Source organism: Hyaena hyaena, unplaced genomic scaffold (genome assembly GCF_003009895.1).
Source record: "Hyaena hyaena isolate Hyena2069 unplaced genomic scaffold, ASM300989v1 scaffold_0, whole genome shotgun sequence".
Lineage (NCBI taxonomy): Eukaryota > Metazoa > Chordata > Mammalia > Carnivora > Hyaenidae > Hyaena > Hyaena hyaena.
The window spans coordinates 15,106,204-15,131,487 of NW_024080632.1; the positions used below are offsets into that span (position 1 = coordinate 15,106,204).

Sequence of the window (25,284 nt, forward strand, 5' to 3'; positions counted from 1 at the left end):
AGCAGCCCTCCGTACAGGGTGACTCCTATCCAGAAAGCAGCTCTCAGTGCAAACCCTTGCACCACACATGAGTGTGGAGGCCAGATTCCCCCTGAGGAATGTGATGTTAACTCCAGTGAATCTGTCAGGATAGGCAAAATCGAACAGAAATTATGGCTATAAGTAGCCTTTTCCAGTGAAACCCTGGCGTTTCACTTGTCTGCAAGCTGTTGTTGGTCTGAGTAATTGTATGTTGGCCGAGCAAGGGAGCACCTAAGCCCTACCTGCCCAATCCACACCTGACCTCAGCCGTGTGGTCTCACAGCGAAAGCCAGCTCTCAGCTCTCTGAAGACACCCCGGATTTCAGAACCAGTGGTCCGAGAAGGGGCGTGGGGGGGAGATCAAATCTGGTTTGATCAAGAGGCTACAAGTGCTGTATTTTCTTTCCATTGTTAAGAGCTAGAAATAAGCAGCCATGGTTATAAAAGTAAGGTGGGACTGTAGCCTCTGTGTCTCTTTGAAGAAAATATTGGTCTTTGGTCTATAGATTCTTTTCAGACTGGCTGAGGGATTTGTCAGAGAGCCTGACATTTCACTGTCTCGATTTCCAGTTTTACATGAGGCGGTGAGCACCGGTGACCCCGAGATGGTGTGCGCCGTTCTGCAGCACCGGGACTACCACAACACGTCCATGGCACTGGAAGGGGTGCCTGAGCTGCTCCAGAGGATTCTCGAGGTATCTGTAAAAATTTGGCGACGCCATAATGTGAGCCAGTTGCGGACAGCGTAGCCAGAGCCACAACTGGGCCTCCACGTATACCTTCATCGTGAGAGTTTTACGAGTAGTCAGTATGCTCTGTTTAGTACCAAATGGTATTATTCCTGATCTATTAAACGTAAGAGTTCTTTTACAAATTACGTTTCTGGGTCACTAGCCCTACCCTTTTAAGTGCTGCTTAAACACAATAACTTAAGACAAATAGACATCAAACAATTAATTTATCTGGGTGCCTAGCTGCTTCTCTTTTAAAAAAAAATTTTTTTTAATGTTTTATTTATTTCTGAGAGAGAGAGAGAGAGACAGCGTGAGCAGGGGAGGGTCAGAGAGAGAGGGAGATTCAGAATTCGAAGACAGGCCCCAGGCTCTGAGCTGTCAGCACAGAGCCCAACACGGGGCTCAAACCCACAAACCGCAAGATCATGACCTGAGCCGAAGTCAGACGCTTAACCGACTGAGCCACCCAGGCGCCCGTGGGTGCCTGTCTTCTTAACGGTGGCCTTCTGAGCACAGGTCATTCTGAGGAAATTGTGCTGAGTATCGGTTACTATACAGGGGTTTCCAGGGCCTGCTCAGGCTCCGAAGTCTGTGTGCACCTTCTCCTTGCCACTCCTGTCGACTCCAGCCATTAGCACTTTGTGACTTTGAATCTGTTGGCTTAGTTAATGGACAGCCCAGGGGTTCTTGGCCAGTAAAGACAGTTATCTGTGAATTAAGGTGCATGGGCTCTGTGATCCTCGAGGGTCATTTTTACAGCAATTTACCTCTAGGCTCATGGACTGTTTTGCATGACAGTTGCCACTCGTCAGACCGGGTTTGTCACCTGCAAGAACCGTGTTAGGAGTCAGTTGTGCAGCATTTTCAGGGCAGGAGGAGACGAGAAAGTGACCGTGCTCAGATTTGCCTGTCATTTATTCTCAGTTTAAGCACACAAGTGAGCCTCTCAAAATATCTCCAAAGATATTTGCCAGATAAATCCGCTGCACAACTTTAGTCAACGTATTTATTGAGAAAAATGAACAGCTCTGTTGAGAAAAGGAACAGCTTTGCGATGAGTAAGACGATCACTGCCCATTATCTGGGCACTCTTTTTGCAAGGCACATTTGTGTGACACTCACGCGAAAGCATTCCTGGAGCTACTCCGTTTTCAAGGACTGCGTGAAACCTTCCATGAAGTATGAAATAGTTGTTTTTAAACAGTGTTGTGCCTGGTGTGCAAAGACCAAGTGGGTTTATTGTTTTCTTATCTAATTTACTGGAGGAGGAACTAAAAACACATCTGCCCACTTGGCAAAGCAGAAAATGACTGAATGTGGGCTCACCCTTCATTTAAAAAATTCAGTGTGAAGGATTTTCTTTTCCTGCCTGTACTGATGCACAGCAGTAAACCGCACTGTCCTGTGCTCTCGTCTTGAAGCTGCAGACAGCCCGTGAATGGCCTGTGTGCTTGGTGGCACCAGATGCTGTGGTTGACATTTTGTCTTTCAACAGTGCCCTTAAAATAAGCCCACCGCTTATTTATCTCCTTAAAATAAGCCCACTGCTTCTTACGTGCTGCCCCTCGGAGGGCCTTTGCCCATCACTGGAATCCTGTTTTACTCTAGACTAGGTCCTTAGCCTTCCTGTCCTGTGCTGTTGTAAAAACCATGACAGAGCCAGGGGAGTGGGAAGGGACAGAGCAAAATCAGGGATTTCTAGCACTTCTCTTCTTGGATGGTAACTGCTGGACTTCTTAAGAGCTCTCCAAGGACCTTCTCTAAAAATTCCTGGCAGGACAGGGGCACCTGGGTGGCTCAGTCAGTTGAGCATCCGACTTTGGCTCAGGTCATGATCTCACAGTTGGTGGGCTCAAGCCCACAGACTCCGTGCTGACCGAGCCTGCTTTGGATTCTCTATCTTCCTCTCTCTCCTCCTCGGTCCCCTCATGCGCACCTCCCCCCACCCCCCCCCCCCCCCGACCTGTGTGCATGCTCTCTGTCAAAAATAAACATTAAAAGAAAATTAAAGAATTCATGGCAGGTCAGAAAGTCATCCTAAACAGGGTTGCTCTGGTGATGTAAAATTTCATAAAGCCAAATACTAAAAGTTTAAGAGGAAAATGAGGGCAGAAGTCTATTAACTGGAGGGAAAATCAACTTCCTGGGGAAGTGATGTCTGGCAGCCTCTTCTGGTTTTGAGGTCCAGTGAATATGAAGCACTTGCCAGCACACAAAACTTTTACAGTCAAGTTCCCTGTAGAATAGGTGGACATGGCATTCCTTTCTCTGTGTTCAGGACAGTCTGTTACCCACATCACATGGCAGCACGTAAGCCCAATTTCCAGGCTCATCTTTCTGCTAATGTTAGGAACCAGATTGCTTCCTACATCAGATTTGATTTTACCTCCCTCTAACCTTGTTGCTTTCAGTTAACTTTATTGACTGTCTAGACATATTTTATATCGAGATAAAATAACAGCCTGCATATAAAATAAGCACTCATTTTGGATGGGTTTGCATTTTATGTCTCTTCTTATTGTCTCTGTTCTCTCCCCTTCCCCCTCTAAGACCTCATGAACTCTTACTGTGTCTGCATTTAGCTGATAGTGCCCAGGGTCACTTACTTTAAACCTTTGTCCTCTAGGCTCCGGATTTCTATGTGCAGATGAAATGGGAATTCACCAGCTGGGGTGAGTGGTTCTGGGCTTATAATTTATTTGTTTCCAGATTTATTGAGCCTGAATAGAAGTTTATTTTTCCTTTATAAAATTTTCATGTATGTATATTTTTAAGTCTAAGAAATGCATGGAAAAAAAATAAGGAAAAACTGTCACCTATAATCTCATTTAAGCACAACTACTATTAATGCTTTGGATGTTTTCCTTCTCGTTTTTCCCCCATGCATAGAGATTTTTCTCAGAAGCATCTGTAAATATAATATAGACACAGTTTTTTCTCCACTTTTTGTCACTTAGACACTTGTCCATCTTATTAGTTTTTTAAAATGTCACTTTAAACAGCTACAATTTTAGTAAGAATATGTACCATAATTTATTATTACTCATTTCCTTACATGGTTCAACTTGCTTCTTTTAAACTTGTTATTAGAAGGAAGAGGAGGAGATGGATGTTGGAATTGCTTGGTTTTTCACAAAGTGGATGTATTTCTCCAAAATCTTATGTAAGGCAAAGTGACTGACAGTAATTCTCATAGATGTTCTGCTTTTATTCCTTGTAGATCAGTTAATAACAGCTCCTAACCCCCAGGCTGCCAGCCATTCCACTCTGACTTCTCTGCCAGGCAAGAAGTCATATTCATAATGAAACATTTAAACAAAGGAAAAAGTATGTAAAAGAAGAGAACGTCAGGTTCTTCTGGAAAACTTACAAGGTCTTCTCTAGTGCAAATATCCACATCTTTCAGATATTTTAGGTTTGATATTTTGAAAGGCGGATATGACAGTGTGTTAGGGCGCAGCCACATGGCAGGAGCAGCATATGTGAGCGAAAAGCCAGATGGACACGCTCGGTAGCCCTGATGATGGTCAAAAAGAGGTCCATGTGGGTATCAGGGATGCCCCTGGGAAATTCACGTAGGGTTTTCTCAGACAAGGCACATCTGCACTTTCATAAAGAGCTTCAGAACAGAAGGTCCATTTTTATTTTTGAAAAATGGCTTCCCCTATTGTAAGCATGGGAGCCACGCCCTGTTCTGATGGTCACCATCACACCTCTCCTGTCTTTCTGTTACTAAAGTTGGAATCCTCATTCCTTGGGCCTACATGCTCCGCTTGGTCCTCAGGTTTTTCCTCAGCAGTACGCTTCTCTTCTCCAGTGCCCTTGGTTTCCAGAATATGCCCGAATGATGTCTGTCGAATTTGGAAAAGTGGAGCCAAACTGCGTGTGGATATCACGTTGCTGGGATTTGAGAACATGAGCTGGATAAGAGGGAGGCGCAGTTTTATATTTAAGGGAGAAGGTGAGTGATTCCATTCATAATCACTGTTCACACTAAGTGACAGAGTGATAAAAAAATTTTTTTTAATGTTTATTTACTTTTTGAGAGAGAGAGAGAAACATAACATGAGTGGAGGAGGGACAGAGAGAAAGAGGGAGACACAGAACCTGAAGCAGGCTCCAGGCTCCAAGCTGTTAGCACAGAGCCCAATGCAGGGCTCGAACCCACAAACCATGAGATCAAGACCTGAGCTGAAGTCCAGTGCTTAACTGACTGAACCACCCAGGCACCATGACAGAGTGATTTTTAACCATCAAAATGTGTTTGCATTCCTATACCTTATCTGATCCTGGGGCATGTGTTTTGATTTTTTTGGTTGGGTTTTTTTTGTTTTGTTTTGGGTTTTTTTGTTTGTTTTGTTTTGTTTTTTGGTTATTCTTGTTAATTATTCAGCTCTTAATTCCTCTGTTTCTTTTTTGGATAGTTCTCTCTGGGTTTTTTGTTTTTTTTTTTTAGGGTTCTTCTGGTAAGGACCAGAAAACCTGCTAGACAAATTCTAAAGGAGCTGTAACACTTTGGCTACTTCTGTTAATTCTCTTGCCTGTATCATTTACCCCCAACACTGTTACCATTTGGACATGTGTCTGTCCCACATTCCTAAACCCTGAGTTTGAGACTGTCTTTTATCTCTTTATATCCCCTTTGTAAGCAGGCATGATCCTCCCCTATTTGAGGGGGAGAAAAGTGGCATTGCCAGTCCACTATGCATAAGTAATTTATGTTAATTGCGTAATTGGTATATTTTAAAAGGTACACAGATGTTTTGCTAACGAATAATGCATATTGTTTTAAGTGTCTGCAACTTTGGGGAAGACGGCCTAGAGCATCCTGTGGGTTGTTGCAAACTGGCCAGATTAGGTAGTCAGTAATCAGTAGTCTTCAGGTTTAACTGATAGATAGCAGTTGGGGAGGGAGAGTGTGAAAGACGATGCATTTTAACTTTTGAGGCTTTCTTGCTTTTGCATCTTGCTGGCATGGCCCTTAGTTACGCTCTTATTTCCATTAACAGACAACCGGGCGGAGCTGATGGAAGTCAACCACGATGACAGGGTGGTCACCACCGAGCACTTTGACCTGTCCCAAGAAATGGAGCGCCTCACTCTGGACTTGATGAAGCCAAAAGGCAGGGAAGTTGAGAGACGGCTCACGAGCCCAGTCATTAACACCAGCCTCGATACTAAAAATATCGCTTTTGAAAGGTACACATTCAGGTTTTGCATTTTAATGTCTGATCCCTTTACTGCCGTCTTTAGTGGCATGTAGATATGAATTGGAAATTATGGGTGGATTGGGATTTTTCTAATATGGCATAATAAGCACTGGTGGATTTTAAAGAGCTCTTTGTTCTAACCAAAAAGAAGCCATAGCTGACATCCTCTTTCATAGATCATTTTTATAGACATTAACATAGATATAGTCTTGGAGAAATGTCTTCATATTCTTTTATGGGCCCTGTCTAATGGATTTTACTTGAATTTTGTTTGTTTGTTTGTTTGTTTTGGTGTTTGGGGATCCACAAGGCTCCCTAGTCCCAAACAATGGAGCTTTGAGAATTTCTGGAAGCTAGAATTGACCCAGTATTGATCGTGGTTGTACTGATACTAGTCAGATTCACACTTACCATACAGTTAAATGTGGTTCTCTTCCCCTGTGAGGCCTAATAGTTTAGAGCAAGAGGCTGGAGGAATTGTGATTACATTCCAGACTCTACCAGAAGAAACTTCGGGAGAGGTTTGTGCCTTGGTTCACCTGGATGAGAACACTGTCTCTAGTCATCTGCCTCTGGGCCTTGCAGAGGCATGAAGAGCTTCTGAATGTAAGGGAAGCAGAGGCCGTCAGATCTGTTAGCCAGAGTGTTTTTCCCCCAGAACGCGCTGAGCTGCGGGAGGCTGTCAGACCCCTGTGTGTTTGCCTGGGATGTCACATCCAGCTCTCTGTAAACCAAAGCAGCATAACCTGAGCTGATAACGTGGACACCTGTTATCCTGGATCTAGGTGTTCTTTACTCTTAAGAATATACTAACTCTCCTCTTTTGTCTTTTTCTTTTCTTCTTTGTTTCCATAAACTATGTTAGTGAGACAGACTTTTCCGTTGAGTCAAACATAAGACTTAAGTGCCCTTTTCTTCAGATTTAGATGGAGCAGTGGAATTAGGGCATCTGGTAGCAGCAGAAGAGAAAGCCAAATGCCAGCCCGTGTGGTGTCCAGTACTGCTGCTGTGTCGGCAGCGGTACCCCTGGGAGGCAGCTCAGTCTCCTGTCACCAGCCTCCCGGCACCGGCCTTGCCAGGTGACAGCTGACTGTCGGGGATTAGCTGTGGCTTTTCCTGGTAGCATCTTGGGAAGCCACCTTCAGGCTCCAGCACTCGCCTCTGTAGACAGTGAGGGCCCATGCAGCCAAGGGCTTGTTCGCAGAGCTGGGAAAGAGCGGGCCTGCCCTCAGTGCCACAGCCCGGCCGCAGGGATAGGAGTTGGGAGCACTGAGTGCCATAGGCAGGGCTGCTAACTAACCTGTGGCTTTGGGGAGGGGGCTCACTCTCTCCACTTTTCTGCTTCCTTACCTGGAAGAACGAAAGGAGTGAATCTCGAGGTGACATTACGATGCTATGAGGAGGCCACCGTTCCCTCTAGCTCATCGGCAGAGTAGCTGGGGTCACTGTTCTGACCTGTACCTCACAAAGAGCATGCCGACTACCGACACCTACCCCACGGAGGGTAGATGGGAAATGACAGCATGATCCGTTTTTACAGAGGGCTGCGGCCCGTCTGGGATTCATAGGATCCCTAGGTCTTCAGACAGTTCAGGTTAACCTCCTTTCACAACTGACAGTGGGTCTCTGGGAGAGGATTTCTGGAAGATAGCTGTTTGTTTTTTTTGTGGTGCCCAGAATTCCCTATGCAGTCAGTGAGCTGCTTATGCATCAAGCAAGGCTTTGAGCTGCTTGAGTGTGAGATTTGCTGGTAGAGAAAGTGCACACCTCCTTCTTGCTGGGGGTGGGAGCATGTGTTTGATTGAACTTGGAAGGTGTGCTCTCCTAGGATAATCGTTTTCATCCATTTCTTTCTTCTGCTCCGTGGCTGAGAGCCTGATGCTTGCTTCCTGGGTGAGTTTCTGGCCTGCCAGTACGCCCCCTCTGGCTGCAGTCTGGGTGGTTCTCTTCTCTGAAAGAGCGTGCTCTGGCAGCCCCAAACAAGTCCTCTGCTGCCCTCAGAGCCTCCCTCTGAACTGCGTAGCGGCTCCAAGCCACGGGGCTTGCTCGGTGGCTCTCTCGGCGGCTCTTGGGGCAGCAGTGTCTGTAGAGACGGCGAAGGTCAAAATGCAGGGGGGGCTGGGGCTTGCCCTGTCATCTTCAGGTGCCTCTGCTGTCAAGTTAGTCAAGGGTTGAGGAGTTAGTAGAATTTTGGGTTTAAAATAGGATGCTGGATTTCATAACCAAGCTGTCAGCGTGGGGATGGGCAGGGAGGCGGAGCAGCCCGAATTGCTATTTGAGTGGCTGCAGAGGGGCGAGCAGCATGGTGGTCTCCAGGGTGCTCCCAGGATGAGACGGGGCCCACAGAGTCATCCTTGGGCACCTGGGTAGACCGAGTGCCAGAAAACAGTTCTGTCCCAGGCAGACTAGCAAGTGACCGGGTGAAAGGCAAGGAACTGAGGGCTGACTCTGTTAACTCTAAAAGGACAATCTTGATTTTCCATCATTGATGACTAAGAGGGGACTCTGGTTTATTAATCAGTGCGGACCCTGCCCACCCCCCCCCCAACTCCACCCCCAGGATTGTGGTTTTGTTTCTCAAATGTAAAGTGGAGATAGCTAGCATTTGGTATAATCCCTTTGGCGTTTCTCTCCCTCCGTGGGTCTTGCTGCACTAATTGTGGGCAACTAATTGGAAAATTAAAGCTCTGGTCCTTCCTTTCTCTGATGAGCTGTAACATACACACAAAACTCTGTATACCCTGTCTGGGCTAATGAAACTGTTTGGACACACGAGATGCAAATTAAACATACGTCCTTTGTGAGCTGGCTGACCGGCCAGTTCCCTGAGCATCCTGCATGGTGTCCCCTCTCCTCTGGGGCCAGAGCAGAAGGCAGGCGGTTGTCCGACGCGGGGCCGAGTGCAGCAGTCACAGTGGAGCTAGGATGTGATGTCCTAGACAAAAGGGCAGACCAGGCTTGTCAGGACCCCCTGTGAGCAGTAGTGTGTCCCAGGATGTGCTGTTTGGAAATAGAACCAGAACCTCTTGGCTGCTCTGGGTTCTCAAGTGCATTTTCTTTTTTCCAGGAGTGTGTTGAGTTGAATAACTGGGTTTTCAGACACTTTACCAGTGCTGTAGCTGCTGCTGGGATGCTAGGCTACTTTAAAAGCAGTGCTACAGCCCTGGAATCCTTGTCTGGGCTGAAAAACTGCTTTCAACATCCTTTCCCCGGCTGCACCAAACCTGATAAGACATGTGACTCCCAAGCCATTCTGCAGGCAGGAATGGCTTCTCCAAGCAGCTTGCCCCCGTGAGGAGCTCCCGCTCCACCTGCTCTCTCCTGAGGGGCAGGATGGTCTGTGCCTCGTGGTTCTAAGAATTCTTCAGTTGAGATGCGGCTGCTCGTGGGGGCAGAGCCACTGATGTCTGTGCCCACAGTTATGGTGATCCAGATAAATGCTCTGACCCAGATCCCCCCCTCCCCCCCGTGGCGAGCCCTTGGACACTGGTCATCTCCACTCATTTCTTTAGGACAGCTGTCCAGTCCATGTCGCCACCTTTGTCGCCCATGCTGGCAGCTTTTGTAAAGAAGCCAAGAATGGAGGCTTTCTATGCTGGGGTGAGGCGAACTGATTAATAACCGTGGGAGGGGGTGGGGATTCTTAAGCCATCTGTCGCTGAGAGCATCCTTTTGTGGACAATAGGACCGTAATCTCCAAGTGTCCTTCACCACCATAAGCTGGGGGAAATAAACTGTAAAGGCTGCAGGGATAAATCTGAATGGCATATTGTACATGTAGAAATTTGTGGTGTTCACTTTTTATCAGAACTAAATCCGGATTCTGGGGCTGGAGGACAGATAAAGCAGAAGTTGTTAATGGTTACGAAGCAAAGGTAAAAGGAAACTCTTAAAATAAGATTTAATATAGCTATTTAGCTTCTATGCAAACGAGGAGTCTGTCAGATTTTTTTCATGCATCTGTGCCATGGAGATGCTCTGGGGGAAAAATGCTGCTTAGTGTCTCTCACTTGGATTTGTATCTGATGTCATGTACAGAAAATGGGCTCGCATGTCCTGAGGAGGTCCCTAGGTATGCAGAGAAACGATGTCATAGAGAATTGAGTACGGGTGCCAGTTGTCCCCAGAGGGGTGACCATTCCTTTAATTCTTTAAGCAGAAAAAGAAAGGTTTAGACTGAAACCTGCATGTTGATCTTTTTTTTTAATAACCTGAATGGGTTTAAAAAAAAAAAAAGTAAAGTAGCTTTAATGAGCCTCCATTTTCATAGTCGGCCTAATTGTAACCAGTGGCCCTGCAGCCCACCTACGTGGCACCAGTGCATTAGGAACGTGGTTGTCATAGTGCAGACAGCTGTCAGTCCAGTCATCTGGCATCTTGTCAGCTGGAAGGCTCTGTTCCTGGCCTTCCGTTAGCCTGCAGCAGAGCAGGGACTGATGGCTCCCGGGGCCAGAGCGCGGCAGGGCCCTCCGGTGACCTCGGAGCGGGCAGAGGCTTACTTCATGCTCAGCGAGACACACGTGGACACAGGTGTTCCACTGCTTCCTCCGTCTTTGCACGTTGGGAATCCACATACGGCATATAGTTAATTCTCTGTTTACCGCGAGCTTTGATTTTCCAGGCCCCCAGATTCCTCAGTCACCTTGACAACAGGGCATTCACTCTGGCAGTGAAAATAATTTTTTGTCCATAGATGGAATCCCTTTTAAGTAATGACTCGCTGTTTCCTCTGAAGTCTTACAGGGAGAAAGAACCTTGTGTTCATACTGTTTTCCTTCTGCCCAGCAGATGGCTGTCTAAGTCAGTCCTGTCATAAGATCACCACGAATCAGCAGAGAAGTACAGGGGACAAGTTTGGGTGCCTTAGCGCTAGAAACCTGGCTGGGAAGCCTAAATATCAGGACTTTTGTCTGAGAGTGTTTAGCAACACAAAGGGCAGCCAGGGAGATGCAGCCCATCCCTGTCCCCGTCCCTATCCCTGTCCCTGTTCACTCCTCGGTATTTAAAACTGTCAGAGATGCCAAGTAGCTGCTGATGCATTTCTAAGTTGATTAGCTTGTATATTTTCTCAGAGGGAGCCTAATGATTGTCACCCATTTCTCATTTTTATTTTGCTGAAATATTTTTCTTTTATTTATTTATTTATTTATTTATTTATTTATTTTGGCTTCAGCATTCTTGCTCTTGCTATGCTTATTTTTTGAGTTTTGATTCCCTGTGTCACTGTTTTCTTTTGCACACATCTCCCAAGGTTTACACAGTAAACAATGTGAGTGTGATAACCAGAATCCGGACAGAACACCTGACTGAGGAAGAAAAAAAGAGATACAAAGGTAATCCTCCCCTCTCCTCCTTAGTCTCGAGAGAGCCTTTGTTGGCTTCGTTCAGTTTTGGGGTTGACATGATCAGGTCAGGCTAATCCTAGCCCTTCCTTTTTACAGTAAGCCCTTCCTAGTAACTTCTTTTTACAAAACCTCCTTTAGTCTGACCTATTCTTGAAGGTATTACCTGTAGCTGGCTTCAAGGAGCATTAAAGCCATTCAGGGGAAGAAACGAGAAGGCAGAGAACGTAGTTAAGGATATTGAAGACTAGTTCTCACTAGAACGAGTGATTTAGTCCAAACTCTCACCGTGAAAGATTTGGACAGAAGTGGGGCTGTGAGCCAAAGCATTGCCAATACGTGCCCAACGCATTGCCCAGCCCCACCAGTGGCCAGTTGTGTGGCCTTATGAAGTTCCCTGTACCCTCTGTGGCTCGGGCCCCTCAGCAGTGAAATGGGGTGCTTGGGAGGATGAGATGAGCTCCCTCATGCAAACCTTTGGGATGTTCCCTCAGTGAAGCAAGCACACAGTTACTGTTCGCCGCCTCCACTACCCCCACTACTGTCCCCGGGACTCTGGTTGGACAGATGAGGACCCTGCGGCCCTGTCACACTCACTCCTGAATCCAGACTCTTGCTGCTTTTCTGCTTTAGTTCTTGTAACTGTTTTTCATCTAGGTTAGAGATCCTGATAAAAAGTGTCCTATAAGCCATAAATTAGCTGATGGTTGACTGCAGATTTTACCACCCTATCCATAAATGGACTTTCTGATATAGGTAGCTGGGATCCAAAACTTTAAAATAGCATGAGAATCTCTTTCTGTAGTCCTAAGTAAAGTATAATATTAGCCATTGACCCTTTCCCCCTCTGTAGCGGACAGGAACCCCCTGGAGTCTTTGCTGGGAACTGTGGAACATCAGTTTGGTGCTCAAGGGGTAAGTGGAAGCAGCAAGTTCTCAGGTTCAAGAAAGGACATGACTTTTCTGTGCCGCGATGGTATTTACTGAATCCTGAACAGGCCACTGTCTGCTGTGCTGAAGAGTTCTCCCAAGATGGAATTCGAGATGCTCTTTTAGAAGCGAGTTAGATGGATCTTACAGATAAGAATTTTAGAAGAGGGTTGTGACTATAGAAATGGGGTGCTTTCTCATCTGTAAACTTAAACAGGATTCAGGCCTTTATATTTCCACCAAGTGCCTTGACAGACAGTTTCTGACTGTAATATATGAAGTTGGTACAGTGGATGGCAGAGTGTCAGAGAAATGAGATTCCCTTTCCAGTGTCCTGAGCGAGAGCATGACAGATTTTGGAACTTAAACTCCATGTCTTCCGGATCTGCCTAGCTTTCAGATATTTCTCTCTCTGTATAATCAGGAGATAAAAATGCAAAGTGGAGAAATGTTTTGACATGGGGAGACCCATTAGGCTTGCAACTTGGTTTCATGATACCTTTATAGATTTTCAGCACAGTAACTTAAAATAACAGGGAGGGGAAATGACTAGAACTTCCTGATCTGTAGCTGGTTAACATGTCCACTGAGTCCCATAGGCCTCCACTTGTGAGCACCGTTTGGCATTTCTGATTCCCCTGAATTCTGGCTCGACAGGACCTCACCACAGAGTGTGCCACCGCCAACAACCCCACGGCCATCACGCCAGACGAATACTTTAATGAAGAGTTTGATCTGAAAGACCGGGACATTGGGAGGCCGAAGGAGCTGACAATTAGAACGCAAAAGTAAGACTCGGCGGCCATTTTCAGCTTATGGATTCTTGTCTCAGAAGTTCTGTTTCCTGGTGTCCTGTGTCCCCTTCTTTTAAAAATAATTTGAAGTTACTTCACCTGATAAAAGCTAACAGTAGATTGCCCATCTTCATAGTAAGCCCTTCTCCAAATAGAATAGAGAGGGGATGTAAGAATTCCTTATGTGTTTTTGCTGCCAACAAGCTTCAGCTGATCAAATGAAATAATTCCACCAGCGATCAGCTTCTTCATGCTTGCAGGAAATTCAGGCTGCTGCAGGGGGAGGTCACAGTGCAGGTCATTTCTCCTGATCGCCAGGCTGCACAGTGATCTGAATTCTTCACAGGTCCAGCCCTGCCCTTGCTCCACATTAAGAGAAGTACGGTGACTGGGAAGACGGGGCAGTAAGGAGGCTGGTGTAGTCCAGCTGGCGTAGAAGCGGTCCAGTTTCTGTGTCTGGGGGCGACAGCCTCAGCCTTGTTTCGGTCGGTCCCGCAGGTTTAAAGCGATGCTGTGGATGTGCGAGGACTTCCCGCTCTCTCTTGTGGAGCAGGTCATCCCCATCATTGACCTCATGGCCCGAACCAGCGCTCACTTTGCACGGCTGAGAGATTTCATCAAACTGGAATTCCCACCTGGATTTCCTGTCAAAATAGGTACCGTCTCATAAACCACAGGAGCCTCTATAACTTCTGCATCTGTAGCCTTTGTGGGGGACAGAACTGCTTCAGGGCTTTGGAACATGTGAGGCCAAGGTAGCAGACAGTAGGCCTGATGGAAGAGACCACGATTACCCTCTCGCTTACTATGGCGGGAAGAAGTGGCATGGTCCTTGGCTTGTTTGCATGTCAAAATCACATGTCCTGACCACCAGTTCTATTTACCGACGATGCTAACAGATGTAAAAAAGCATAAAAATGTGACACCTTCGTTGTTTCCATGTCAAACCTTAAGGTGAGCATCAGATTAGATAGTTTCTTGAGGAAGACTGTGGACACCATGAGTATGTTCTGGGGCCTGCACTGGAATGTGTAACACTGTATATAACACCTACACCTATGAAGAAATTTCAGGTTTGGACAGTGGCATATTCTTGACACATTCTTCAGGGCGTATTCACTGCGATCTAGGAAAAGTTGCTTAACCTCTCTGAATCTCAGTTTCCCCACCTGTGTATTGAGAAGGGTTGTTATGTTAGTGAAGTGCTACTTATAAAAAGTACTTGGCATGGTACTAGCACTGTAAGCGCTCAGGAAATGACGACTGCTGTTACTATTCTCATAACGTTTATTTATAAAAGCTTTTATTTTGTTAGAAATTCCTTTGTTTCATGTCTTAAATGCACGGATTACATTTGGAAACGTTAATGGCTGTAGCACTGCTGAAGAAACTGGATCTCAAAATGTGGAGGGGACCCAGGCGGATTTAGGTAAAAAAAAGTTGGAGCTTTGTGATTAAAAATACACACACACACACACACACACGTGTGCGTGCATACACACATACATACATTCAGTTATTATAACTAATTATTGTTTGACATTGGAGTATCCTAAGTAGATCTCTTCTCTGAATGAAAGAAAAGTTTAGATTTCGTTTAGAGTCAGTGAAAAAACAACTTGTAAAATATGAGCCCACTTGTATGAAAAGAATAGCATAGTCCTAAGACCCAACTTTACTGAGGTGTATGAATGCTCCCATGAGGTATATGAATGTGACAGTTCAGTGTGTTTTGTAAGAATTTATATATTATTTTTGAGAGGGAGAGAGAGAATGAGTATAAGCAGGAGAGGGGCAGAGAGAGGCGCAGATCCAAAGTGGGCTCTGTGCTGACCGCAGAAAGCCCAGTGTGGGGCCCAAACTCAAGAACTATATCATGACCTGAGTCGAAGTCGACGCTTAACTGACTGAGCCATGAGCCACCCAGGAGCCCTTAGTTTATATATTTTATACTTTATTTATTTTGAGGGAAAGTGAGCAGGGGATAGGTAGAGAGAATCCCAAGTAGGTTCCAGGCTGTCAGTGCAGAGCCTGACAAGAGGCTCGACCTCATGACCCTGGGATCATGACCTGAGCCAAAATCAAGAGTTGGACACTCAACTGAGCCACCCAGGTGCCCCTAGTTCAGTGCATTCTGACAGATATGTGTAACCACCACCATAATCAAGATGTAGAATAATTCTGTTACCCCACAAAATTTCCTCAGGTTCTCTTGCCTTCCATCCAAATTCTTTTGGATGCTACTATAAATGGATTAGTTACTTAATTTTATTTTCTAGTTACTCACTGGTAGTTTGTAGAAACATAACTGAATTTTTTTTTAGTGTTTTTGTCTTTTCTTTTTATTGTGATAAAATAGTGTTCTGTGTATTGGGCTAATTGAGGGATACACAGATATTTTATTATCATTTTTATTTTAGTTTACAGACATTCTTTCATGTGTTTACAATATTTCATAGAAAGGAAAAAATACAAGAGATCTTGATGTGTCCAAGTATACACACATACACATACTGCATTCCTCAAAAGACATACAAGTAAACACTGGTTACCTCTGGACTTTGGAATAAGAGAAAGAGGGTGGAGGGAGAGAGATCTTTATTTTTCTTATGACTATGAGTTAATTTTATTACTAAAAAAAAAAATCAAGCCAAAATAAAAGGCAGTATTTTGGTACTTTTCTCTGTCAAGGTTATTCTTCCTCAGAATCTCTCCCACATAGTAGCAAGCCTTGATTTTAATAATTTTAATCCTCTCATTTTTTAAACTAAAAATGTTTTTATATATTTTAAATTATATTTTTTATTTTTTAAAAATAGTTTTAATGTTTTATTTATTTCTGAGAGAGAGTGAGAGAGAGAGAGACAACATGAACAGAGGAGGGTCAGAGAGAGCGGGAGACAGAGAATCTGAAGCAGGGTCCAGGCTCTGAGCTGTCAGCACAGAGCCCGACGCGGGGCTCGAACCCATGAACAGTGAGATCATGACCTGAGTTGAAGTCAGACACTCAACCGACTGAGCCACCCAGGCACCCCTATAAATTTTAAATTATAAATGGGGGGGTGGCTGGGTGGTTCAGTCAGTTGAATGTCTGACTTCGGCTCAGGTCATGATCTCACAATATGTGGGTTCGAGCCCCGCATCGGGCTCTGTGCTGACAGCTCAGAGCCTGGACCCTGCTTCAGATTCTGTCTCTCTTTCTCTCTGCCCCTCCCCCTCTCATGCTCTGTCTCTCGCTCTCTCTCAAGGGTGAATTAACATTAAATAATTTTTTAAAAAATTTTAAATTATAGACATAAAGTGGAACTTTATTTTACTGATCCAGGTACTGACTGTCACCCTTTGTGTTTCAGCTTCCCAGGTCACAAACTTTGAGGTTGATCAGTCTGTATTTGAAGTTCCGGAGTCTTACCATGTTCAAGACAACGGCAGAAATGTGCATTTACAAGACGAAGATTACGAGATAATGCAGTTTGCCATCCAGCAGAGTTTACTGGAGTCCAGCAGGAGCCAGGTGCCTGTCCCAGAGCAAGCGGCGGGGCCGGGGAGGTTTCCAGTTCTAGCTGACTCACGAGACTCACTCTACCTAATGAGTGTGGCATAGTCACTGCGTCTACAGGGATGTCTTCTGCACCTGGTCTTCCACAGGAGCTTCTCACGTGACACCATCTGCACAGCCCCCTCAGGATCAGTCACAGGCTGTCTCCCGATAGACATTCCTTCTCCTCAGGTTCACCCATGCAGCCAATAATCCTGTAAATGTCAGACGGAGTATGCTAATTTTCTAGTGCTAAAACCGTAGTAGGTCCATGCCAGTTCACACTATCATACTTTTCTGGAATATTGTCCCTGTGTTGGTAGGTCTCCTGAGACGGCATGTGGATTAGAGTCCCAGCTTTCTCCCCGCCAAAGACCAGTCACACTGTGCTGTGGCTGCTCAGTAAGCATGTGATGAAAATGGCAGCTGATTCTTGGTTAAATGTTTGTTTGTTTTTTAAAGTAGTTTACTGTTAAGTTGGTTTCCATTTACACCTAGTGCTCATCCCCACAAGTGCCCTCCTCCATGCCCATCACCCCCCTTCTCCTCCCCCCCACCCCATCAGCCCTCAGTTTGTTCTCAGCATTCAAGAGTCTCTCATGGTTTGCCTCCCTCCTTCTCCCCCATTTCCCCCCTTCTTCTCCCCCACGGTCCTCCGTTAAGTTCCTTCTAATCCTCCTATACGTGCAAACATATGGTATCTGTCCTTCTCTGCCTGACTTATTTCACCAGCATAACACCCTGGAGTTCCATCCACGTTGCTACACATGGCCAGATTTCATTCTTTCTCATTGCCATGTAGTATTCCACTATATAGATAAACCACATCTTCTTGATCCATTCATCAGTTGATGGACACTTAGGCTCTTTCCATGTTTTGGCTATTGTTGAGAGTGCAGCTATGAACATTGGGGTACATGTGCCCCTATGCATCAGCACTCCTGTATCCCTCGGGTAAATTCCTAGCAGTGCTATTGCTGGGTCATAGGGGAGTTCTCTTGTTCATTTTTTGAGGAACCTCCACATTGTTTTCCAGAGGGGCTGCACCAGTTTGCATTCCCACCAACAGTGCAAGAGGGTTCCCATTTCTCCACATCCTCCCTAGCATCTAGAGTCCTCTGATTTGCTCATTTTAGCCACTCTGACAAGTGTGAGGTAGTATCTCAGTGTGGTTTTGATTTGTATTTCCCTGATGAGGAGGGATGCTGAGCATCGTTTCATGTGTCTGTTGGCCATCTGGATGTCCTCTTTGGAGAAGTGTCTGTTCATATCTTCTGCCCATTTCTTCACTGGATTATTTGTTTTTCGGGTGTGGAGTTTGGTGAGTTCCTTATAGATTTTGGACACCAGCCCTTTGTCTGATATGTCATTTGCAACTATCTTTTCCCATTCTGTTGGTTGCCTATTAGTTTTATGGATTGTTTCCTTTGCCGTGCAGAAGCTTTTAATCTTGATGAAGTCCCAATAGTTCATTTTTGCTCTTGATTCCCTTGCCTTTGGGAATGTGTCAAATAAGATTGCTACCATTAAGGTCAAGGAGGTTGTTTCCTGCTTTCTCCTCTAGGGTTTTGATGGTTTCCTGTCTCACGTTCAGGTCCTTTATCCATTTTGAGTTTATTTTTGTGTATGGTGTGAGAAAATGATCAAGTTTCATTCTTCTGCATGTTGCTGTCCAGTTCTCCCAGCACCATAAGTTAAAGAGGCTGTCTTTTTTCCATTGGATACTCTTTCCTGCTTTGTCAAAGATTAGTTGGCCGTACATTTGTGGGTCCAATTCTGAGTTCTCTATTCTATTCCATTTGTCTATGTGTCTGTTTTTGTGCCAATACCATACTGTCTTGATGATGTCAGCTTTGTAGTATAGGCTAAGTCTGGGATTGTGATGCTTCCTGTTTTGGTTTTCTTTCAGTATTACTTTGGCTATTCAGGGTCTTTTGTGTTTCCATACAAATTTTAGGATAGTTTGTTCTAGTTTTGATTAGAATGCTGGTGCAATTTTGATTGGGATTGCATTGAATGTGTAGATTGCTTTGGGTAATAATGACATTTTAACAATATTTATTTTTCCAATCCATGAACATGGAATTTTTTTCCATTTCTTTGTCTTCAATTTCCTTCATAAGTTTTCTATAGTTTTCATCATACAGATCTCCTATATCTTTGGTTAGGTATATTCCTAGGTATTTTATGGTTTTTTGTGCAGTTGTGAATGGAATCAGATTCTTGATTTCTCTTTCTGTTGCTTCATTGTTGGTGTATAAAAATGCAACCAATTTCTGTACATTGATTTTGTACCCTGCAACTTTACTGAATTCTTGGATCAGTTCTAGTAGGCTTCTGGTGGCGTCTGTCGGGTTTTCTATGTAGAGTATCATGTCGTCTGCAAAAAGTGAAAGTTTTACTTCTTTGCCAATTCTGATGCCTTTGATTTCCTTTTGTTGTCTGGTGGCTGATGCTAGGACCTCCAGCACTATGTTAAACAACAGTGGTGAGAGTGGACATCCCTGTCGTGTTCCTGATCTCAGGGGGAAAGCTCTCCATTTTTCTTCGTTGACGATGATGTTAGCTGAGGGCTTCTCATAGATGGCCTTTATGATGTTTAAGTAAGTTCCTTCTATCCCAACTTTTTCGAGGGTCTTTATTAAGAAGGGATGCTGTATTTTGTCAAATGCTTTTTCTGCATCTATCAACAGGATCATATGGTTTTTATCTTTCTTTTGCTAATGTGATGCATTACATTGATTGATTTGCGAATACTGAACCAGCCCTGTAACCCAGGAATGAATTCCACTCGATCATGGTGGATAATTCTTTTTATGTGCTGTTGAATTCGATTTGCAAGTATCTTGTTGAGGATTTTTGCATCTGTATTCATCAAGGATATTGGCCTGTAGTTCTCTTTTTTTTTTGCTGGGTCTCTGGCTTGGGAATCAAAGTGATGCTGGCTTCATAAAATGAGTCCAGAAGTTTTCCTTTGATTTCTATTTTTTGGAATAGCTTGAGAAGAATGGGTATTAATTCTGTTTTAAATGTCTGGTAGAATTCCCCAGGGAAGCCATCTGGCCCAAGGCTCTTTGTTGGGAGATTTTTGATAACTGATTCAATTTCTTCACTAGTTATGGATCTGTTCAGATTTTCTATCTCTTCCCATGTGAATTTTGGTAGTGAGTGTGTGTTTAGGAATTTGTCCATTTCTTCTAAGTTGTCCAGTTTGTTGGCATATAATTTTTCATAGTATTCCCTGATAATTGCTTGTATTTCTGAGGGGTTGGTTGTAATAAGTCCATTTTCATTCATGATTTTGTCTATTTGGGTGCTCTCTCTTTTCTTTTTGAGAAGCCTGGCTAGAGGTTTGTCAATTTTGTTTATTTTTTCAAAAAACCAACTCTTGGTTTCATTGATCTATTCAGCTGTTTCTTTCGATTCTATGTTGTTTATTTCTGCCCTGGTTTTTATTATTTCTCTTCTCCTACTGGGTTTAGGGCATTCTTGTTGCTCTGCCTCTAGTTCCTTTAGGCGAGCTGTTAGATTTTGCACTTGTACTTTTTCTAATTTCTTGAAATAGGCCTGGAGTGCAATGTACTTTCCTCTTAGGACTGCCTTTGCCACATCCCATGGAGTTTGGATCGTTGTATTTTCATTTTCATTTGTTTCCATATATTTTTAAGTTTCTTCTCTAATTGCCTGATTGGCCCATTCGTTCTTTAGTAGGGTGTTCTTTAACCTCCATGTTTTTGGAGGTTATCCAGACTTCTTCCTGTTATTGATTTCAAGTTTCAAAGCATTATGATCTGAAAGTGTGCATGGTATGATCTCAATTCTCTTATATTTACTGAGGGCTGCTTTATGTCCCAGTATGTGATCTGTCTTGGAGAATGGTTAAGTGTTGTTTTTTACTCCAGTGTTTCATTCCATCATGAGAGGTATAATCCCAAACTCGGTTAGAGTGTCTAGCTAAGGGGAGGGCAGAGCAGCACAAGCACACTTGCCCTCTGCCTTTCCAGGGGAGTCTTCCCCCAGGTCTCCCCTGCCCGTGACAGTCCAGGGCTTGTGGTCCCCTCTGCTGTCATCAAGTCCTTCCATCCCTGCCCTCCTGTGGCTCTCCTTGACACTGCAGGGGTCGGGCCATTTCTGTTTCCACTTGTGTCCTAGGTTCCTGCTATCTGTCTTTCTGTTCATTGGTCTCTTGTTTCCTTCCATCATTCATCCATCGTGTTAGCAGAGTGGGAATTCCTTGGGGAAGCGGCCCCAGCACCCACACTCACAGCTCAGCTAGGCTTTGAAAGGGGCCCCCACCCTCCAGCGTCAAAGCTCAGATTTTTGGGATTCTGGTTTTAATGCTTGAGACTCAGAGGCTGGGCAATGTGAGCCCTACCCACCTCCAGTTCCCATGGCTCCTTTCTTAGGACCATTCAGTTGCTGCTGGGCCAAGGGCCACACCCAGGGCCAGCACAGTCCCTCTGGGAGGCCTCCTGGCAGAGGATCCAGTGCCTGGACATCACGGTCAGTCCAGTACACCCTCCTTTCCCTCCATAAGTGAGCTTATTTTTTCCCTTAATACCTGCATAAACCTTGTTGATCATAAATTTTGCAAAGGGGAGTAGCCAGAGTCAAAGATGACAAGTATTGAATTATGTAGTGTCATCTTGCTTAAAGGAATTACCTCTTTTGTTCATTTAAACATTGCCCAATGCTATTTTTTTTTTAAATTTTTAACATTTTTTTTTTTTCCTGAGAGAGACAGCGTGAGCAAGAGAGGGCCAGAGAGAGGGAGACACAGAATCCGAAGCAGGCTTTAGGCTCTGAGCTGTCAGCCCAGAGCCCAATGCGGGGCTCAAACCCACGAACCGTGAGATCATGACCTGAGCCAAAGTCGGCTCCCCAACCAACTGAGCCCCCCAGGCACCCCTGCCCAATGCTGTTTTTGATCGATTGTTTTGTGTCAAGAATGAGAGGCTGTGGGTGTTAATTACAGTAGCAGATCACATACCCCCTGACATTTAGGTGATGTTTCTGAGATAACTCAACTCCCTATTCATTTTTCCGCACAGTGCTACCAATGGTGGGCATGTAAACATTTCCAATTTTGTTCTTGCCGCTTCCATTTCCTTATCGGTTGGACACCTGTTTCTTCTAGGAGGTATTCATGTCCATCACATCTGTTTTTTGTAGGAACTTTCAGGACCAGCTTCGAATGGAGGGATCAGCCAGACAGATGCCTACGACGCCCAGTATGAGAGGTGACTGGCATGACACTCAAAGGTCACAGCGAGGTGGACACAGGCACCCTGCCCGGCATGGGAGCCTTCAGAGTTGGCTCTCCTGCCTCCTCTTGTGGCAGTTACTCGCTAAAAATAGCTCTACACTCTTGATAGCCTTGTTTCCAGGAACGGTTGATAGAGTTGTTGGCTAGTCCCAGGCCAGTGCCATTAGCAGAAAGGCACCTGAGAAATGGCTTTTTGATGGCTCTGATCTGCAAAGAATGTATGGTCACACAGGGTCTTAGATCCCTTCAGTGGGAAGTTTGTACACTGTTAGGAATGCTGAGGCTTTGGGGGAACAGCTACTGAGATGAGTAGATGATCTTTTAAAGGAGGAGGTTGTAGAGACTGGAAAGATTTAGTTTATGAAGTATTTTCACATACTCTAGGCATAAATGAAAGCCTGTTGAGGAAGAACTTGGGTTTTGCTTTAAAAGAGATCTGGGTTCTATTGCCAGCCCCCTCACTTAGCAGCTGGGTGGACTTGGGTGGGTGTCTTTGCCTTTCTGAGCCTCGGGTTTCTCACCTGCACACGGCACCCACGGCTGCAGAGTTCCGTGGGATTGAATGGCGCGGTGCACTGGGAGGGCCGATAAGGTGCCGGGCCTGGGGTGCTCAGTGTGCAGTTAACTATAGATGCCGCCGCTGATCGGTTTCTTTTCCCCCCTTTCTTGCTTCTACCGCAGGGCCATCCAGGAGAGCCTCCTTGCCAGCTCAGAAGGCCTGTGCCCTGGTGCCTCGAGTGAGACCAGCCGTTTTGACAGCGACCTGCAGCTGGCCATGGAGCTCTCTGCCAAAGAGCTGGAGGAGCGGGAGCTCCGGCTGCGGGAGGAGGAGGCGGAGCTCCAGCAGGTCTTGCAGCTGTCCCTCACGGACAAGTAGCCCCTCCTGCCCCCGCCGGCCCCCAGCTGCGCGGAGCAGAGGTTCCGGGCTGCACTGCAGGGTGGCGCGTCACTAGGGCCTGGGGCCGCAGGTTTGCGGCAGGCGGCAGCTGCCCTTTCTTTACTCAGAGGTGCAAGACCAGGGACTCCGGGGCCCATCCACCACCCTCCCCCAGGACGGGGGCTGGGGACCGGCAGGCCCCGCCTCCAGGCTAAGGGGAGGAGAGGGTCGTCACTTTCCATTAGCTGTATTGGCTTGCAGGTCACGTTTTTTTACTACCAGCTTTAGACAACACCCCCAACCCCGCGAGTTTGTAGATCAATTTTTACCAAGGAGTGATAACCAAAAGTTATTGCAGAGTCAGGGTGCTTTTATACATGAGAGCAGCAGCCTTTTTAGAGCATGGTTTACGAGAATTTATGAGACACTTCTTTACAGTTCACCAAAGAAACGGATACTCTGTGCCGACCTACTCTTTTGTTTTTACCTTTATACAGGGTTTCTAGGACACTTAGCGCTGTTTTTCCTCCATCTCCACCTTCTTCCATTCCTTCCTCCCCCAGCTACAGTTAAAGAGGAGACATGTACAGGATGTGTGTTAGATTAGGGTTAACCCTTTGCATCACATTAGGATATACAAATGACCACGGATGTTGCCTTCGCCTTAAAAATTACCAATAGTTCCAAACCACCTCGCTCCGCCTACGGAGGGTCTGAGCTGAATTTGTAAAGGTGGTTCCTTTGAGAGCAGGATCTTCCAGGCTCAATCCAAGGCAGCTAATCCTGGCCCTGAAGGAGCAGCGAGGAGAGCCCGAGGCCTGTTCTCGAATGGGGCGGGCCAGCCACCAGCGGGACTGCACGAGCCGAAGCAGGTGTGTTCGCGCCATCCCTCGTGGAAGCTTTCCACACAGAGGCCTAGGATGGCCCCACCGCGGGCCTGGGCTCGCTACAGAGGAAGGGGTAGACCTGCAGTTAGGAGAGGAGCTCTGGGTCCCCAAGGGAAGATGACTCTGCATCGCTTTTTAGAGTTCAAATCAGCATCTTTCTGGATAAATATATTTTTTAACAGAATCTTTTTATTATTTTTAAAAGATATAAAGACAACTCCTCCCATCAGTAGCAATACAAGGTTATACATTTTAACCAGATTTTCTCAGGCCTTTTTGGATACCTTTAGTAGTGAACGATTTTATCTGACCCTTCTGTAAATAACCATCGCACGACACACCGGAAGAAGCCCGCGGCACAGAGCCGGGGGTGCCCTCCCTCCGGCCCCCTCTTCATCCCCAAAGGCTGCACTGAAACCCCCCGGTAAACAATAGCCTCCTGCGCTGTGCATCTCTTTCTGATCTGTTGCGCTCCCCTAGGGATAGGAAGGGAACAGACCACTGGTGCAGTGATGTCTGTGTCCTAGGGGAGCGTTGCCAGTAAAACGTCCCGAGTCACCAAGAGCCGTGCTTCTGATCGCACATAACCATCTGCCTTGTTTTGTCACGGTCCAACCCAAACTTTCTCCACACACGAGGCCAGTATACCACGGCAGCACACGCGTTTCAAAATCGCAGCTGGCACCCTGTTCACCCAGCGTGCGCCCTGAGTGAAGGCGCTTCTTGGGAATGGCTGCATTTAGGCCACGGCGTTTCCCCACTGAGGTGAATCGTCACCACTTTCCGTGTTTGCATTCCATTGTTCTGCTTCCTGAGGTCTTGGGCTCCCCAGGAAGTCAGTTGAAAAGGGACTGAGCATTGTGTCCACCGGCTGCAGCGTGTTTCATGTATGTGTCCACTCTCTTAAAACGCAAATAAAGATTGCTTCCCGAGAGGGCGCTCGCACAGTACCCTAGGCCGTCTCGGAGCCTTCTTTCCTTCGCACAGGGTTTCTCTGGCCACTCCCCACATGGCCGTTACCTACATGGCCAGAGCACGAGGATGTCTTGCGATACTCAGCGCATGTGACAAAGGTGACCTGCTCCCGCCAGCCTCCCACTCCGGCCAGACGTCCACTGCCCAACGCTGCTCGTTTCAGACGGTAACTAAAAGCCAGTCAGTGCCAGGGCTGCGCCAGACCCCAGGCATCCTGCGGGAGGAGGGCTGGCTCTGGACAAGAGCGGGAAGCCAGGCCAGCGTCAGCTCGCTCATGTGACTGAATGAACACACTCTCCCCTGGAAGCTGAAGTGCTGGTGAGGGTGTTCTCACAAGTTGAGGTGAGGGTTAGGGCTTCCAGATTTATCCTACACCCAATTATGTTGGGATTATAACAAAAACAGGGCAGCGACCAGTAAAAAAATGTTTGGGTTCCAGAAACAAGGCTTTGCTGTTTCCCAGAAGATGTGAGGGAGCTGCTCTGCTTTTAGGGGTAAAATAATACTGAGCCAGTGTGGGGGCAAAGTGGGAGGACAGCACAAAGAAAACTCAGTCGTCGTCAGTCAAGAGATGCAGTAACTGTGGGTTATTTAATTAGAAAACTAAGGGTTTCTTTACCTCTAGGTTCAGTAAAGCTTAGAGGGCCCAGCTGAGCAGCTTCGGCCTGTAAGACAGTGCTAGAACTGAGGACCACAAAGGTCTCGACACT

At 45.9% G+C, this 25,284-nt stretch overlaps 1 protein-coding gene and 1 non-coding gene across 3 annotated transcripts in view; one reads left to right on the forward strand and one right to left on the reverse strand.

The window, feature by feature from the left end:
• ANKRD13A (ankyrin repeat domain 13A) overlaps positions 1-24,549 on the forward strand; it is a 36,834-nt gene extending 12,285 nt beyond the window's left edge. For both annotated transcript variants that reach the window (XM_039241180.1, XM_039241253.1), the window contains 13 exons: positions 592-716; positions 3,382-3,427; positions 4,573-4,716; positions 5,765-5,954; positions 9,774-9,840; positions 11,217-11,298; positions 12,161-12,222; positions 12,895-13,025; positions 13,530-13,687; positions 14,347-14,460; positions 16,385-16,545; positions 21,742-21,809; positions 22,517-24,549. In XM_039241180.1, coding sequence (XP_039097111.1) covers positions 592-716; positions 3,382-3,427; positions 4,573-4,716; positions 5,765-5,954; positions 9,774-9,840; positions 11,217-11,298; positions 12,161-12,222; positions 12,895-13,025; positions 13,530-13,687; positions 14,347-14,460; positions 16,385-16,545; positions 21,742-21,809; positions 22,517-22,712 — 1,544 coding nt within the window. In that variant the 3' untranslated portion in view covers positions 22,713-24,549. The remainder of the gene's footprint in view (positions 1-591; positions 717-3,381; positions 3,428-4,572; positions 4,717-5,764; positions 5,955-9,773; positions 9,841-11,216; positions 11,299-12,160; positions 12,223-12,894; positions 13,026-13,529; positions 13,688-14,346; positions 14,461-16,384; positions 16,546-21,741; positions 21,810-22,516) is intronic.
• LOC120223533 lies at positions 5,209-5,271 on the reverse strand. The gene has a single exon (XR_005526329.1). It is a non-coding gene; the product is annotated as a U7 small nuclear RNA (small nuclear RNA).
• Positions 24,550-25,284: the final 735 nt, after the last annotated feature.